Here is an 18,138-nt window from a genome sequence, read left to right on the forward strand (position 1 = left end):
AAATACTACTAAGCAAGTGCTGCACTACTGATCACATCTCAAGCCCAAGAAATATTCTTTACTTTTTAAAAATTATTTTAATCTGTTACATGTACCCTGTCTCCTTGTGTGTCTGAGCACCATGGGCATGCCTGGCCCCTGCAGAGGTGGAGTTGTTGCTTGACTGGAGTTGCAGGGCTTGTGAGCCACCATGTGGGTGCTGGGAATTAAACCTGGGTCCTTTGGAAGAGCATCCAGTGTTCCTAAGCACGGAGCCATCTCTCCAGCCCATAGTCTTTACTTTTGTTTTATTTTTTGAGACAGGATTTCACATAACTCAGGCAGGACTCACCCTTGATATTTGGCTGAGGATAAACTTGAACTTGTGTTCTTAATGTCCACTCCCAAGTGCTGGGATTATGGTCTTGTGCCCTCATACCTAGTTCGCAAGAAATGCTCTTATAATTTTGTCCTTAAAAACAGGGATGTATCCACAATTTGGGTAGTAATAAGTATTGAACATTGATTTAAATTTAGATTTCTAAACTGTTTGATACTTAGATGCATATGATTTAATGTAAGGTTTCTACGCATTGATATAGTGGATTTGTTTTTACAGTATTATTTATAAAGGACAGCTCTTTTTCAGGTCTTCAGTTCAAGCCTTATCATAAACCCTTGCAACAAGTTCGTGACTGGCCAGAAATACTTGCTGAATTGACTAATTTGGATCCACAAAGAGAAACACCACAGCTTTTCCTAAGAAGAGATGTGGGACTTCCTTTAGAAGTTGAGAAAAAGGTTTGCTTAGAAACCTTATTCAGTTATTTGAATCCACAGAATCTCTAGGATCTGGGGTAGAAGGTAGAGGTAGGAATTGTGCTGTTCCTCCTGTACAAGGAATATACTTTCTTTTTCTGTTAAATCTTAATATCCTGTTGTAAGAGGGAATTTCAGTTGGTCTACATACAAAATTCTGGTTGGTATTTTTTTTTCTTTTACTTTCATCTTAACAAGTACATTTTTTCCCTTTTGAAAACAGAAATAAGGAGAATAAGGAGGCCATACTAAAGAAAATTAGCAATCATAGAGGTAGCTTATACAGAAATTAACTTTTTTTAGAGTAGAAATCAGCTTTGTGAATTTCAAAGATGTAGGAAAGAACAGGATTTAAAAAAAAGAAGCCTGTAAAACCTGGGTAAAGACTAGAGTTTTGTAAAAGGGATGCAAGAATGTTGTCCTAAGCAGTGAGAAAGCAGCCATTCCTGACATAAGAACAGAATTTAAACTTCATTGATCTTTTCCAAGCAAGTATATTTGGATTAAAGGATTGTAGATTCAGAGGAAATGAGATCGCATAAGAATAAATAAACAAAGAAGAAACCTAAGTGAGAGATTATAGCAAGCAAGGTACAGTAGCCTAATAATATAAACTAACAAAATAACTGCTAGGTCATATAATACTAAATACCATCCATAAAGATAAACTTAATACCATCCATAACTATTTCTACAAAAGGATGTTAGCAAAACCTCGTATGCTGGTAATATGGGGAGTTTTGTTGTGTGTGTTTGACCAGTTCTGAGGACTGAGTCTTACACAGCTGAGGATGCACATGCACTCTGCTGTTACGCACCGTCCAGCTCAGCCCCTGGTATGTAACCCTTGGGAATAGTGGTGAGGGCAGAGCCCAATACTAAAATATAATCAATACCATTAGATTATTTACTTATGAATGGTTAAAATGGCATACATTACAATCTTTTAAGTGTGTTAAATTTTAAAAATCTGTAAGTAATCTAAGCATTCTTAGGCTACCTTCATGACTCATGAAATATTTTGAAAGTTGTCTGAGAAGGGAAAGGAACAATACAGATCATTGGTATTAAATTTCATGGTTAGAAAAGTAGATTCATAAAAGAAAGCAAGTCTTTATCAAATGTCATATGATAAAGTATCCTTGTCCTTTAATTCCTATCTACACTCTGAAAAATAGGAGAATTGCATTTATTGGTTGGCATCATTATTTTAGGATGACAACAACCTGATTTCATTAGAAAATAGTAGCCATTGATTAAAACTCATTTAACATACTAACAAAAATTCTGTGTGACTGTTCTAATTCTTCAAATCTATCAAGTCAGTCTCTAGTATGAAAATAACACTTGTTCAGCCTTTCCCCAACATCTGAATTTAAGAAATTAAAAAAACCAAAGGTAAATTTAAAAAGCAATATAATTAACACTGTGTATCACTTGTTGGATCCACTAATTACTAATATTTTACACTTACTCCTTTTTTTAATCTAATTTTTATGTGTGTGGTATTTTGCCTGTATGTGTGCTTGTGCACAACTTGTGTACCTAATGACTGCAGAGGTCAGAAGAGGGCACAAAAATGAGAACATTCCACAAAGGCCTTTAACTGAAAATTGACTTTTCCATAGTAATATCTGATGTCCAAATTAACATTTTTCCCAGTTATTTCAGAAATTCTTTATAAGCTCTCACCTGCAGGATCTAGTCAATGGTCATACTTTGGACTTGGTACCTATCAGTGTCTTCTAAATTAGAATGATCTTTTTGCCATTTTTTTCACAGAAAAATCTCTTTTTGTGGTGTGGTTTTGTGGTGGTGGTGTTTTGTATTTGTTTTTGTTTTTCGGAATTATGTGGATAGAGTATTATAAGCTAAAAAATTATTTTGTTTATCAGAATCTTTCAACCATAAAGACTCAGTGTTGTGACTTATATTTGAAAATACTCAGACTATAATTATTATTTCTGAGTAGAAATATATGTATAGACTAATATTGTCAATATTAATCCTATTAGGTAAGTTGCTTAAATGTAACAAAACACTATACTCTTCCTCTAATGTATTTGAAAGTATGGGTAAATAAGCATTTGACTTAAAAGAAACTATTTCAGGGGGCTGGAGAGATGGCTCAGAGGTTAAGAGCACTGACTGCTCTTCCAGAGGTCATGAGTTCAAATCCCAGCAACCACATGGTGGCTCATGACCATCTGTAATGAGATCTGGTGCCCTCTTCTGGCCTGCAGGCATACATGCAGGCAGAATGCTGTACATAAAATAAATAAATAAATCTTTAAAAAAAAAAAAAAAGAAGCTATTTCAGCCTCATTTGCCTTCTAAAAGTTGACATATTTTATCTTTGAGGTTCACTACTGTATTTTATAAGGCATAGATAATAGGAAAATGTTTTATGAATTTAAAGATTTAGATAAGCCCGTGCTATAACTTTAACAGCATAAACTGTGATATTTAGATTAGCAAATTGTGTGCTTGTTATGGCCACACCTTGTCTGCTGCCTATTCTCATGAAGCCTGCAGACTAAGGAGTTTTTTTTAGAACATCAATAGCTTAAAAACAATATTTCATATGTGAAAATTTATTTCATAAGTGATGCTTTCATGCTCTAATATTTATAGTAGAGATTATGTGACTCATAAATTATATGACTTAGAGTATTGCTGGCTGGTCTTTAGAAACCAAGCTTGCTAACCCGTGCTCTAGTGCAGTAATAGCATATACACCACATACACTTGTATACAGCTAGAGCTTGTTATTCTGGGTAGGAAAAAGGGTTATAAAGTAAATTGTAGTTGAATAACCACATTGTATTTTCTTTCTTTTAAGATCGAAGACCCACTAGCTATTCTTATTCTCTTTGATGAAGCCAGATATAATTTACTGAAGGGCTTTTATACGGCTCCTGATGCTAAACTGATAACACTGGCAAGTCTACTGTTACAAATAGTTTATGGGAATTATGAGAGTAAAAAACACAAACAAGGTTTCTTAAAGTAAGTATGCAATGGTTTATCATATGCTCAAGATTCTCTTTAACCCACACATTTTAATGTTACTGCAAAGTAGTCAGGCATTGCTAGCTGGGCATGTGGCGCCTGCTCATCATCAGTGAGACTAAGACAGAGAAAGGATCATGAACCAGACCAGTCTCAGCTGCACAGTAAGACCTGTCTCAGGCAGACAGACAGTCTATACATGGATTAGAATTAAATAATACAAAACATCAAGTAAAAGAAAAAAACCTATTGTAAAGCTTGTTCTTTAGTTAGTAAAACATTTCAAAGTTTTACATATATATATTATACTTGATATAATTTTCTTTTATGATTTTTCTTTGTTTGTGTTTAAATAAGTTTACTAAAACTTTTACTTAATAAAAGAAAAACTACGAGTCAGATATTTAAGAATCCCACCATATAAAGTTGTTTGATATTTAATACTTGAGAGAAAATACAGGTTTTAGCATGTCTAAAGTTTTTGTAATGTGATCTTTCAACCTTTGAAAATATTATCTGGTTATTGAAGAAGGAAATATTAAACTGGTAATATTAAGATTGTGGAACATGGAGGCTGGTTAGGGAGGGGAATACCCATATAGAAGGGGAGGGAGGTTTAGGGGGCTGATGGGCTAGAAACCGGGAAAGGGAATTAACCCAATTTAATAAAAATGGAAGAAAAAAATAATTGTGGAACATTTTGTTTTAAAACATCATATTCAGCTTAAAATTTCTATTACTTGGTGCCATTTGTGACAGAAGGATTATTGTACTTTAGCTACTAAAGATGACTTATTTAAGGATGTTGGCATGTGTACTTCCAGTGAAGAAAATCTGAAATCCATCGTACCTATTACTAAACTGAAAAGTAAGGCACCTCACTGGATAAATCGGATACTCCATGAGTACAAGGTAAGCTGCCCCACAGAAATGCACGTGACTACAGACTGTTTGTATTACTGTTATAATGTTTTAAACACTGAATTTAAAATCCTGGAATTCTAGTTCACAGTGCCTGAAACTGAAAATAGGGAGATGTGTTTCTTTCTAGAAGTAGAGTCTTTGACTGAGTGCTTTCTATGTGTCGAATACTGGGGTGAAGACTAGAGTTCGGACCGAAGTCATGTACTGTCCTTGCCCATAGCACTTACATTCCATTAGAATAGACAACACTTGTGGGTCTTAGCTGCTTTATTTTTAATATTAAGGCCACAAGAGAAAAAATACACTTGGAATAATAGACTGTAACTTCATTCTTATTTGGAAACATTGATTTTAGAAATTGCTGGTAAACATGTTTACGTCATTAAAAGGTCACAACTCTTTACTTTGTTTTCAGAACCTTAGCATGAGTGAGGGTGTCAGTAAGGAAATGCATCACCTGCAACGCATGTTTCTACAGAACTGCTGGGAAATTCCTACATACGGAGCAGCTTTTTTCACAGGACAGATATTTACAAAGGCAAGCCCAAGCAATCATAAAGTCATCCCTGTGTATGTGGGAGTGAACATCAAAGGACTTCATCTCCTAAACATGGAAACTAAGGTAGCGCCTAAACTATGTTTGTGTAGTTCTATCATGCGTTATTTAGAACAGCGTTGCCACCTTCCATGAAGAATCTACATACAATCTACACATCAACTGTAATACATTTTTGCATTTGCAATACTTTTGCATACAATAGAATAAATAGTATTTGGAGTAGAATGATGTTTTTATATGTTATAAGGGTGCTGAACTTTTCAGTATGCTAATATTGCTGTAAAAGTTGTAGGAGTTGAAGAATGTCTTTATATAAATACAGATTACATTGTTATTTCTATATAATTTTTATTTTTTTGAGACAGGTTCTTACTATGTAGCTCTGGCATCCAGGAACTCACTGTGTAGACTAGGTTGGCCTTAAACTCACAGAGGTTTGCCTGCCTCGACCTTCTAAATTCTAGGCATGCACCATTACATATGTCTCATATATATTTCATTAAAAAAAAAAAAAAGAATCTATTGATGCCTGTAGAGACAGGAGCCAAATCATTGCAAAATCAAATGAAAAGACACTTTTCATTATGTGTCTGTCTGATAGAGTCCTATAAAAACTGCCATAGAGTGGATGACTTATAAACAAGAGGCCCTTGTTTCTGACAGTTCTAAAAGCCTGAGATTGTGGCACCAGCATTATCAAGTTCTGGTGAGGCCTCCTGCATTATAAACTACTACCAGCTTTTCATTTTTTCTCACACAGAGGGAAAGTAATACTTACCCAACCATAGTAGCATTTGTCTATGATCCTTGCCTCTGAGGGCTATGACTCTGAGGCTAGCCTAACCTAATATACATATTAAGACCAATTAGGTGGAGATGGTGAGGGAGGACTCCCGACTTAAGACAGAAATATGTAGTGTATGATAAAGGGTTTTATTTTGAAAATTAAGGTTACGGGGTTGGGGATTTAGCTCAGTGGTAGAGCGCTTGCCTAGCAAGCAGAAGGCCCTGGGTTCGGTCCCCAGCTCCGAAAAAAAAAAAAGGGAAAAAAAAAAAAAAAAAGAAAAGAAAATTAAGGTTAGTTATAAGAAACTCTTCGGGGAACAAGATTTAATGTGGAAGGGAATATTTCCATTCTTTAGATATTGTTTAAGCTTTGTTCTTATATTTATTTTTATTTTATTGTGTTTATAGTAAGCATAATTATATGTCATACAGTATGCTCTTGTAAGTACAATTGCCCTCAGAGGCTACAGGGGTCAGATCATCCTAGAGTTGGAGTTACAAGTAGTTGTGAGCAACCATGGGCTAGGAATCAAATTCAGGTCCTCTGAAGTGCTCTTAACTGATGGGCCATCTCTCTAGGTCCAATACAGAAATTCTTTACACCAGGTTGTTCCTTATTCTAAACAAAATTATTAGAATATAAAAGCTTAACAGTTATTTTTAACATATTCAACACATCTAGGCAGGATAAACATCTTTCTAACTTATAGTAGTAATCCAGTAAAAATCTTGCCACACTTATTAAGATTTGTCAAAGTTAGATCATGTTCCAAAGGACATTTTAGTTTGGAAATTTTATGAATTTTATTCTTATTTTTGTGTCTTATTTTGAAGTCTTTTCTTTTTGTTTTGTTTTTAAGTCTTATATTGTGTGTATGGGTGACTTAACCTGTGCTGTGTGTAAGTCTGTGTACCTCATGCGTGCCTGGTCCTCAAGGTGGTCAGAAGGGAGTGCTGGATCCCCTGACCTAGAATTACAGACAGCTGTGATGTGAGCTGCCATGTGATTGCTGGGTATGGAACCTGGGTCCTTTGGAAGATCAATCAGTGCTCTTAACCACTGAGCCATCTCTCCATCTGGAGTCTCTTCTTAGAGTAACCTAATTATATACAGTCATCCATGGGAACTTGCGATCAGCCTTTTAGGTGACAGTTATTTTATAATGCTGCTAACTTATGGGAGTATCTAGAGAATAAAATACAACATAGGGCAGAATAACAGAATTTATACTTGGCAGAGTTTGATTTCTTGAAATTCCTTTCTGCTTGCTTTTGGGTATTGCTTATTTCTGTTAAAACTAGTTTACAAACACTAGGTAGGGTACTGCTATGTGGTTTGTGGCCACTTCTCTACTTCTGTGAAATAAGTTTGTTTGAAAGAAATGAGAAGCTGGGCACTTTCGTGCCCATCGGTAACCCCAGTGCCCAGTGAGTGAGAGCAGGTGGGTCCTGGCTCATGGCTGTCCAGTCTAGTCAGAGCTTACCGGCTCTGAGAGGAGACCCTATGTTAAAGATAAGGCAGTGGGGACTGAGGAAGCCGTCAGCATTGACTCTGGACTCTGTGCATTAACAAGTACACACCTACAAAAAGAAAGAAAAGGAGAAAAATGAGGGGAAATATTTTTCACCATTTCAAGATGTTTTCCTCTGCTAATTGTGTACCTGTGTTTACAGATCCCTCCTGGTAAAACTGGATGATGGTGCTGCTGTGAATGTGACACCACTGTTTCTCTGAGCTGTAGTTTTTGCCTTTGGTAGCATTTCAAGTTTTTGTTTTGTTTTGTTTTGTTTTGTTTTTTCTTTTTCTTTTTTTTCGGAGCTGGGGACCGAACCCAGGGCCTTGTGTTTGCTAGGCAAGCACTCTACCACTGAGCTAAATCCCCAACCCCGCATTTCAAGTTTGAATAACAATAAAATGTTTTATAAAGCATTCCAATGATGGACTGATGGATTAGCAGTATAATGCAACATTTCATATTTTAATAATATTCTGATGCAGGAGTTGAATAATTGAGATAACAGGCAAAAGGATTACAGCAATGTTATTAGTTGTCAGACTTCTTTTTCAGAATAAGATATTCAATTTCTAAGTAGAAGGGTAGAGAGATGGCTCAGTTGTTAAGAGCACTTACTATTCTTGCAGAAGACTGGAGCTGGGTTTCCAGCACACAACTGCCTATAACTCCAGGTCCTGATACCCTCTTCTGGCCTCTGTGAGCAACTGTATACACGTACACACCCACACACACACGCACGCATGCATACAAATAAATCTTAAAAAATAAGTGAACAGATAAAAATATAAGTGGGAATGTTATCCTTCAGTATATAAGAAGGTGGTTGAGCCAAGAAGCATATTTTGCTCCTAAGCTACTGATGCGTTTATGGTACCTTTGAAAGATCTAAGATGATCGTAATTGTTTAGTTATCAAGTAGGTTGTTGTCATTTAGAGATTCTCTGGAGAAACTAGAATGCAGCTAGTTTTTTAATGTCAATTATCTATTTTCTGTATGTTCTTTCTCTTTCAAGTAGCGAAAGCAGTCCATCAGAAAATACAGTCCATCAGAGACTGGTCTGTTCTGCTCACATAAAATGAGCTTTGTTGCGACTCCGTGTTGCAGTGTGGTGAACTATGTTTGCTCCTGTGTCATCAGTTTTATTAAATAGCAGTGTTCATCCATGCTAAATTGAGTTTGTGCACACATGCCCTTCTGCAGAGCACACTGTCCTCATCACTGCTGCCTGCCATGTCTGCTGGCTGCTGGGCACACCTTCTCACTCCCTGCCTTTCCTTCTTGCTGTTTGCAGCTAACCCTCTCATCTATGACTCCGTGATCCATTTTACTCTCCTTACTGAGCTTCTTGCCAATTGTAGGTTTTACCTCCTAATGAGGGCAGCTTTTTTCTTCTGGAGAAGCCTGGTCACATCAAAGACCATGTGGACCCTGACTTCATATTATCTGTGTGTGGTGTTAAGAATCCTTTCCTCATTGCATGTTGTCCTCTAACAGCAGATTTTACTGTAATATATGGGTCAGTTGTACTTTTATTGGAAATCTAATCTCCATAAAATTGAGACTTGCTACCTGAACCCATTTTCTCCTTCCTTTTTCTTTTTTTCTTTTTTTTTCTTTTCTTTCTTTTTTTTTTCTTTTTTTTTTTTTTTTTTTTTTTGGAGACTTGTTAAAAGATTGATTTTTAGCTTTAATTTAAAAAATTAAGTCAAGTGACTAGGTGTACTCATTTTAAGTTACGACTGTGCTTTTCCACTGGTTTTAATCTATACCTTACTACATAGCTGTTTTCAATATCTTACAAAGTTGTATTTTACAACATGAATGTAGATAACTGGATTTTAAACAAATGTCATTCTTTTATATATAACATACACTCATATAAATTAACTATATTGTTTTTCCTTAACAAAACCCCACTTTAAAAATGCCCTAAACTACCACGTGTGGTGTCACATGCCTTTAATCGCATGAGGCAGAGGGAGGAGTTTGAGGCTGTTCTGGTCTACATAGCTCCAAAAAGCTCCAAAAAATAAGGCCCTGTCTCAAAAACAAAACAAAAACAAACAAACAAAACAGCCTTAAACTGTTATATTTTGGTATATTCTTAGCTTATTATAGTTAACATTGGAAGAACTGCCACTTAAAAGAAGCTAATATTTCTAAGTATATCTGTTTTGAAGGACAGTATAAGAAGATTATGTATACATTTCATATGAATGTATATTTAAAGCAATAAAGTATGTTATTACTGGGACAGAATAATTAAAGATTAAGTATATCCCAAAATGAAGGGAATTTCAGTCTACTTACCAGAGAGAAACAATAAAAATTTAAGATGTTAGTCATGGAGACTTGAGGCCCCAGGGAGTGGGGAGGCCTGGCAAGAGGTGGAAGGAAGGGACATCCTCTTGGAGACGGGAGGAGGAAGGGGATAAGGAACTGTGGGAGGGCAGATCGGGAGGGGGGCAATGACTGGACTTTAAAAATTGAAAGTAAGAATAATAATAATAATAATAATAATAATAATAATAATAAAAGATTTTAGGCATGTTAATCTGTTAATCAATGTATGTATGGTATTTACACATATATACATTATATTTACATTTATACAGATACCATACATATCATATATATGTATATGATACACATATGATATGATACACATATACACTTATATATGATGAATGATAACATACTATACTTCATAAATCTAAGTTCTACACGTCAACAAAAACAAGCTTAGAAATAAGAAAACATGTATTGAATGCCTACTTAATATAGCATTTTTAGGAAAGTATAAGAGTACCCTCTACCCTAACATTGTTTCTTAAATATTTCTATTGAATTTACAAAGAATATATTCTAAATATTTGTTTTTCTTATTTCTACAATAAATATTAACATGTCAGTGTACTTATTTTCAGTGTAATGAAATTGCTGAGGTCATCCTGTTAATCCTACTGTGTAACTTTCAGAATTAAAAGTACTGTGTATATATATATATTCATGAAAGGTACTGAATATATTAATTACTCTTTAACCTGCATAAAATAAGAGCTTGTTTTACTATGTTCCACGTCACTGAGAATGGGCGTCTATAAGAGTGCTTGTTAGTCTGATACAAACACTGTTATTATTCATGGTCGTCTCTGGAGCCAGCCTTGTAGGTCCTACAGGCTTTGTGAAGCTAGTGTGGGTGCTGTAAAGAGACTTTAAAAAATGATATCCAAAACAGTTACATTTAATAATAATTGTAAACACGTAAGTGATAAGAAGTGTTGCTGCATTTCTTGTTTAGGACATTTGTTGCTGTTTTTAGACAGAAGTCTCATGTAGCTGGTCTTTGTTAGCCAAGGATAAGCCTGAATTTCTAAACACCCACCCTGACTGAGCCAATGCTACTCTCACCTCTGTTTTAGCATAGTAATCTCTAATTCTGTTGCAGGCCTTACTCATCAGCCTTAAGTACTGTTGCTTTACGTGGCAGCTGGGAGATGCTGGTACTTGTTTTCAAATCCACAGTATGGAAAATAAAATGAGCTTTATAGTACACACAAAACAGGCAAGTACTGATAAATTAGTTTGACTAATAATAGTAAACTATAGTTTTATTAAAGTTCTTTTTTTTTTTTAAAGATTTATTTTTTTAAAACACTGTTCTTTTTTTTAGATGGACACCATGTGGTTGCTGGGATTTGAACTCAGGATGGAAGAGCAGTCATTTAACTGAGCCATCTCTCCAGCCCCAAAAAGAAACCATTTAACTTTAGAAACTTTAGTATTAGATGAAAATGGGATTCCCTTCCTGAGCCAGAAACGTGGCAAACTGATATATTTCTGTTTTAAAGCAGTTAAGCTCTTCCTTATACCATTTCCTGTAATTCTGACTAGTTATTCCCTGTCTCTCCCTTTTCTTGACCACTGAACCGTTCACTGTGCTCAGGGTGGCATTTCCTAACCATCTTCAAAATCCTAAGTAATTCTTCTATCTCCTGTTTACTTTTATTTTTAATGTTTTTAATTGAAGGGTAAGTACATCCCTTTCCCCTTCCCTTTCCTCTCTTCAGTGTCTTCCAGGTAACTTCCCTCCAGGCCCTCCCACCCCACCTCACCCCATGCTGATAGCCTCTTTTATTATTATTGTTGTTGTTGTTGTTGTTGCTTACGTATGTGTATGTATGTACACACTTGTGCACGTGTGTAGACAAATATATATAAATACAATCTGCTGAGGCCATTTTTGTTCTTTCTGTGTTTGTGGTTCCTGGGCTAACCACCTGCATTGAACAACCAAAAAGGGGGCTTGTTCCTGAGAGAGGCTCATTCCTTTTTTTTTTCCACCATGAATTGCTTTAATGGTGGTATCTGTACAAGTGATGTCAGGACACAGGACAGCAAATGCACAGTGGACATGGCTAGCAGACAAGCTGTGAATGAATAAAGAGTTCACACTGCTCCCATGCTGAAGTGACTAAGACAGCTCTAAGCCACCTCCTCCTCAGCCTCCTCCTCAGCTGTAGCATCCTGGTACTGCTGGTACTCGGACACCAGGTCATTCATGTTGCTCTCAGAGAGGCTCATTCTTCATCCAGCAGTCAGTAGTTTGCTATAGTTCTCTAGGAGCATGATCTTTCTAAAATATGTCTCCCTTCCATAGTAACATGTCTCTTGACATTGACATTGCTCAGGTCTTACGTGTCCAGCTATTTCTAGGAGAAGTGTTTCTCAGTGGCTTGTAAGAGTCTGATATTCTGGCGCTTGTGATCTTCCACCTTCTCTTCTGCAATGCTCCCTGAGTCTTAGATCTAGGCGCCATAGTGTAGATGTGTCAGTTGGCACTGGGCTCCCCATGAACCATTCATCTCTCAGTTGTGCCCAGTTGTAGTTTTCTGTGATGCTCTCCATCTGCTGTGAGGAAAGGCTTCTTTGGTGAGGGCTGGGTGGCTTTACATCCATCTGTGGGTACAAGGATAAGGTCTGGCAAAGTGGATATTCTAAGGTCCATGATTTCACTAGCTGTGGGAAAGTGGCTAGGTTTCTAGTATTAGGCGTGATTTCCCTCTTGTGCCTTAGGTCCAGTTAGACAGGTGTTGATTATCACTGGCATGTAAATGCTATACTGCTCCTTTGTGCATAGCTTGCCATACTGTTGTCATGGTTCATAGGTTGTCATGCAGCAGGATAGGACTGCTTAATTGCTTCCTTGGCAGCTTCCATAGTATTGTCTGAAACTATGAAAGCTAGACCACACGAAAGAGGCTTTCAAGTCAGATCCATCTCAAAGCGTCCAACTCCTGTGTCCTAGGTGTGCAGTGTCTATCAGTAGGGGACTGCCTTTTCTCTCCTTTTACTTTAAGGTCGTCTCTATCTTTAAAGTTAAAACGAATTTCTTCTAAACAGCACATAGATGGATTTTGTTTCTTAATCCAAGTTTGTCCATTTCTTTTGATTGGTAACTTGAGGCCAATAATATTTAGAGTTATTATTGAAAGGTGTATGTAGATTGTAGTCATCTTGATCTTTTTTGCTGGTTTGTGTTCTTAATTTTATTTTGTCTTTCTCCAACCCCACCCTGCCCCTCAAGGTCTCTTGGCTTTTCTTATTCCTCTCTTTAGTTCAGAGCATTGCTTCCAATACTGTTTAGTGTTTTTGCTGTAGTTGGATATGAATTTTTATAAGCTGTTTGGATCATAGAAAATTTTTCTTTCTCTGTCAACTTTGGTAGATAGTCTCACTGGTTAAAGTAGTCTAGTTTTGCAATTGTGGTCTGTCTTTTAGAACTTGGAGTGCATTCCTCTAGGCTTTTATGGCCTTCAGAGTTTCCATTGAGAAGTCAGGTGTTATTCTGATGGATTTTCCTATATATGTGACTTGTGGGGGTTTATTTTCTTCTTTTGTTATGTTATATTTAATGTTTTAACTGTGATATTCTTTTGTATGCTTCTTTTCATCTTATTTATTTGGTGTTCTGTGTCTGTCTTGTGTCTGTAGATGTGTCTTTAATTTGAACAAGTTTTCATGTATCATCTTGTTAAAGATCTGGATTATGTCATTGAATGCCCTGTAATTCAAAGATTTGATCTTTTGCTAATGTTCCATATTTCCTGTATGTTTCTTTTCTATGCTTATTAAAAATTTTGATTTATTTTCGTTTATTTAGTCTAGATTCTTTTATGTTCTAGTCCAGGTATCTGTTGTCTGTTTGACTCAGATTGATTCTGCTTATTAAAATTTCCCTCAGTTTTCTCATTGGCATATTGAGTTTTTCAATTACATCTTCATTTCATCTTGTGTTCTTATTAATGTTTCTCTTTATTCAGTTTAAGTTTTCAAATCCCGAGTTATTTTTGTTATTTTACTCAGCTGTGTGTATTTTCTTGGTTAGCACTCCAGTGTTTATTGTTATCCTCTTGGAGTTCAATAAAGTATTTGTATCTTCTTTGAATTCCTTGAATCCCTTGGTAATGTTTATGATTATTCTTTTGAGTCTTATGTCCTGAGGTTCATCTATGTAGTTCTCATTGCAGAACACTTCTGTGGGACTAGTGGGTTTGATGGGAGACATGCTGTTGGCCAGTCTTTGTTTTTGCCATGTGACCTGGGTATGTGTTGGTTGGGTGTCTGATGTGATAATCTGGCTTTCCTTAGATTGAGCCATGCTGCTCTACACTCACGTGATCTAAAGTAGGCCTTGTAAAGCTGCTGCTTAAGCTGTTTAGCTGAACCAGAGAAATATGGCCCTGAACCTACAGGGCTGGGGCTAGACCAGGCAAAGGGAGTTCTTTAATGAAAAGGGTTCACACGTGCAGGCCTAGAGCTAAGTTCGTGGATTTGCAGATGTGTCAGATATGCCCAGTTTCTTGACGTGCTGTCTCTTCCTAATAGTTATCTTTCAAGTAGGTATGAAAATGCCTACTACTCTATATGTCGTTTAATCTTTTTATGTTTCATATTTGATGTTAACATCTGTTTTATTTTGTAGGCTGGTCTTGTGGTAAAGCTGCTAATGAAGTTAAATGGACAACTAATGCCCTCTGAAAGAAATTCATGAAAAGAATTTGAGTCTGAGTACAAACCACCACCTTTTGCAATGTAGAATTTTTCCATGAAAGATTTCTGAAAATATGACCTAACAAGGCATGTAGTCTCATGTAGTATGTGTATGCTGTTACATTATTGTACAGAATCTGTACTCGTGTTTGGTGTGTAATATACCACTTAGTTTTGTATGATATGCTCATAAGCTCTTCTAATTTTTGAGAGAAACACATAAAAATAGATCAGCAATCTGTATTATATTAGACAAAAATAGTAAGCTTTATAAAAAGTTATTTTTGGTAAACAGTAAAGAATTTAGTGTGGAGTGTGCTGAGATTAAAATATAGCTTTGATATAATTTTGTGTGTTACTTCAAAATATTCTGAAAACCAACATGATTTGAATAAATAAAATTATTTTGTACTTAGATCTATTACTTAAACCATTTCTTCTGTGATCTCTAAACATGTCTCAAGGTGTTTTTAAACGTCTTCACTAAAGATGGCTTCCCTTGAAGAGTTGCTGCTGAACTCCTTGATTCAGTCCTAGTGTCTGAACACACTGGTGGGTCCCGACACTCACTCACTCCCTGCAGTTTTTCATCCTCTGGGTGTACCGTGGATGGCTTGGGAATAATTTCTTATTTCTAAATCTCAGATTTAATTAAATTAGGCCACTGACTGTCATGCCAAAGCGCACATACAAGCAGATAATTTTTGTGTCATTTTCTACTCTTGACATTAATTTTTTATTCTAACTGATACCACATAAAAGGCTTATTAAAATTCTGTATTTAAATGAGGCTAACAAGAAAGCCTTTTATTCTATGCTACATACATACTTTTGATTAACCAGTTCCTGGGTAATTTGATCCATTTTAGACTTTACTGTTTCCTAGTAAGCTCTTAAATCTTGAGCTTCAATCTGTCTCTGAATTCCAGATCTCAGTTTCAAGTTCCTGTTATTATAGCTTCTCTTAACATAGGCTATAAATGATTTTGTTTTCATCATATCTAGAAGCAGAATTTGTTTCCCCCACTTGTTTGGTTAGTGACGTTGTCAGATTACATCCATTTACATAGCCATGATGTCTCCAAGTGGTCTTCAACTTTTTTTCATTTCACCTTCCTTGCTATATTCATTTGTTTATTGCATGTAATCTAATGTCTTTTTTTTAAAGATTTATTTTTATTTATATGAGTACACTGTAGTTGTCTTCAGACACACCAGAATAGGACATCGGAGCCCATTATAGATGGCTGTGAGCCACCATGTGGTTGCTGGGAATTGAACTCAGGACCTCTGGAAAAACAGTCAGTTCTTTAACCGTGAGCCATCATCTCACCAGCCCCAGTCTGTTGTCTTAAAAGGTCTTTCCCATTCCATTCCTAGTTGTACTGTAGCCACCAGAGTTGAGGTCCTTGGCATTGTTTCCTTGGCTGAGAGCCTGACACAGGCTTTACACTGCCTCTCTGCCTCACCAACATTCTTTTCCTTTCTGATCACTATGTATTAACACAAATACATTTCATGATTCATGTATTAGTCAGGGTTCTGTAGAACAAAACTGAAGAAAGGAAATGTAAATTACAAAGGGATTTCTAGATTAGTTTATGTAAGAAGAGTTGGGTAGTCTCACCGTGTCTGTGAGCATACTGCATACTGGGGAGGCTGAAAACACAGTAGCTGCCTAGTCTGTGGGTCTGGATCCCTCAGCAGCCCAAAAATAGTGATGAAGGCCTAGAGGACTCCTAGAGCACTTCTGATCTTTAGTTCAAGCTGAAAGGCTGCAGGAGTTGGGTTGTGATATAAGTGAAGGATCACAGCTACAGAAGTAGCAGCAACAGGGTAGATTCACTCACTGGCAAGAAGTGAAGGAAACACTTCTTTATATGTAGGCTACTCAGTATGGAAGGAAGGCTTCTCACCTCAGTACCTCCTGTAACCTCTCACAGGTCTCTGCAGCAGACTTTTCTATTCAGAATCAAATTCTAAATTTCATAATATTAAACATGAGCCTTTCTTTCACAAATTCCTATGTATTTAAGGCATTGTGTTTACTCTCACCATTCTTACCTCTCTCACAGTCCCATCAGTCTCCCCTCCTTCCTACAGATGTTTTCCCCATATTCATGTATTTGTGTTTTGTTCTGTTACCCACTGCTTTGAGTGAGAACTGTCTGACCATGGCTGTGGAGTGATCCGTTAGAGACTGGTGGGTTCATTAATGACTCCCTGTCTTCTAGAATCCCTCAGTATCCAATATATAGTTGAGCAGGGAAGGTTGGTCCCCTGCCTTCTTCCCCCAATCCATGACTGACTGTTGAAAGATTTAATCCTGTACAGGCCCTGTGCAGGCAGCCAGAGTTACTGTAAGTTCATGGTTGCCGTGCTGTGCCATCCATGCCCAGATCTTATTTTGCTACCATTGTCTCCGTCTTCCAGCTTTCTGCCTCTTTTGTGCTATTCCCTGAGCCATAAAGGTGGCAGTATAAATGTCCTACACAGATCTGAATGCTCAGCTGTCACTTTTTCTCAGTACCTTGGGCAGCCAAGAATCTCTTCATTTGTTACCGTTCATTGTGAAAAGAAGTTTCTCTAATGAAGTCTGAGAGTAATATTTGTCTGTGTGTGTTCTAGGTTGCCTCTCTGTTGTCATGATAAAACACTGACCAAAGCAACCTGGCGAGAAGAGGGTTTATTTCAGCTTGTAGGAATCTGCCAGCAGTAACTAAAGCATAGACCATATAGGAGCACTGTTTGCACAGTATACACAGCCCACCTACCTAGGGATGGTCCTACCCATAGTGAGCTGGACCCCTCTGTGTCAGTTAGCAGTGCCCCGCAGACATGCCCACAGATTACTTTGAGGGAGGCAGTTCTTTATTTGAGGTTCCGTCTGGCTGAGTATGTCAAGTTAGCAGCCAGGACTACCTATCACTTATAAAAACGTGGATGTTTAGAAGGCAGCCTGATCCCAGTTCAACTTGGGTCAACAACAGGAGTAAGCTACCCTCCCCAGCAGTCTATGACCTGCCCAGCCATGAATTTCTACTGGATTTACAATTCTCAACACAAATTCCTTCCTGCAGAGCAAGCCTTAAATTCAACCTGAGTGGGCTGTTGGGCCTTTAACAGCCATTGCCACCTGCGGATTGGTATTGTAATTCTTAGGGGTCATAGCTGGAAGCATCTATTGAAGCTTTTCTAGGCCCACACCCTGCATAGAACCTGATAGCATTATGAAAGCAAACAGCAAGAAGGAAGCATCCAGCTTGGTTTCTATCTTGCAACCAAGGTGTGCTGTCTTCACTAACAGGGTCTCAACCGTCAAGTTCTGGTGGCCAGCCAGGAGGCGTGGATGGAGCCTGTGTGGTCTTGGGAGGTCTCGCTCAACAACTGGAAGGGAGATAGCACACCTGGCACTAGAATTTATGTTTATTAATCAGTGGCTTCTAGAAGCAGCAGTATCCAGCCAAGCACGCTACCTTACAACTTTT

General features: G+C 37.1%; 1 protein-coding gene across 1 annotated transcript in view; it reads left to right on the forward strand.

Annotated features, from left to right (window-relative positions):
* The window catches only part of Krit1 (KRIT1 ankyrin repeat containing), a 33,209-nt gene extending 18,142 nt beyond the window's left edge, over positions 1 to 15,067 (forward strand). The window contains exons 12-17 of the mRNA XM_032907006.1: positions 629 to 780; positions 3,641 to 3,807; positions 4,635 to 4,722; positions 5,150 to 5,356; positions 11,046 to 11,162; positions 14,583 to 15,067. Of these exons, the coding sequence (XP_032762897.1) occupies positions 629 to 780; positions 3,641 to 3,807; positions 4,635 to 4,722; positions 5,150 to 5,356; positions 11,046 to 11,162; positions 14,583 to 14,651 (800 nt within the window). The 3' untranslated portion in view covers positions 14,652 to 15,067. The remainder of the gene's footprint in view (positions 1 to 628; positions 781 to 3,640; positions 3,808 to 4,634; positions 4,723 to 5,149; positions 5,357 to 11,045; positions 11,163 to 14,582) is intronic.
* The last annotated feature ends 3,071 nt before the right edge of the window (positions 15,068 to 18,138 follow it).

This window comes from Rattus rattus, chromosome 6, assembly GCF_011064425.1.
Source record: "Rattus rattus isolate New Zealand chromosome 6, Rrattus_CSIRO_v1, whole genome shotgun sequence".
Classification (NCBI taxonomy): Eukaryota; Metazoa; Chordata; class Mammalia; order Rodentia; family Muridae; genus Rattus; species Rattus rattus.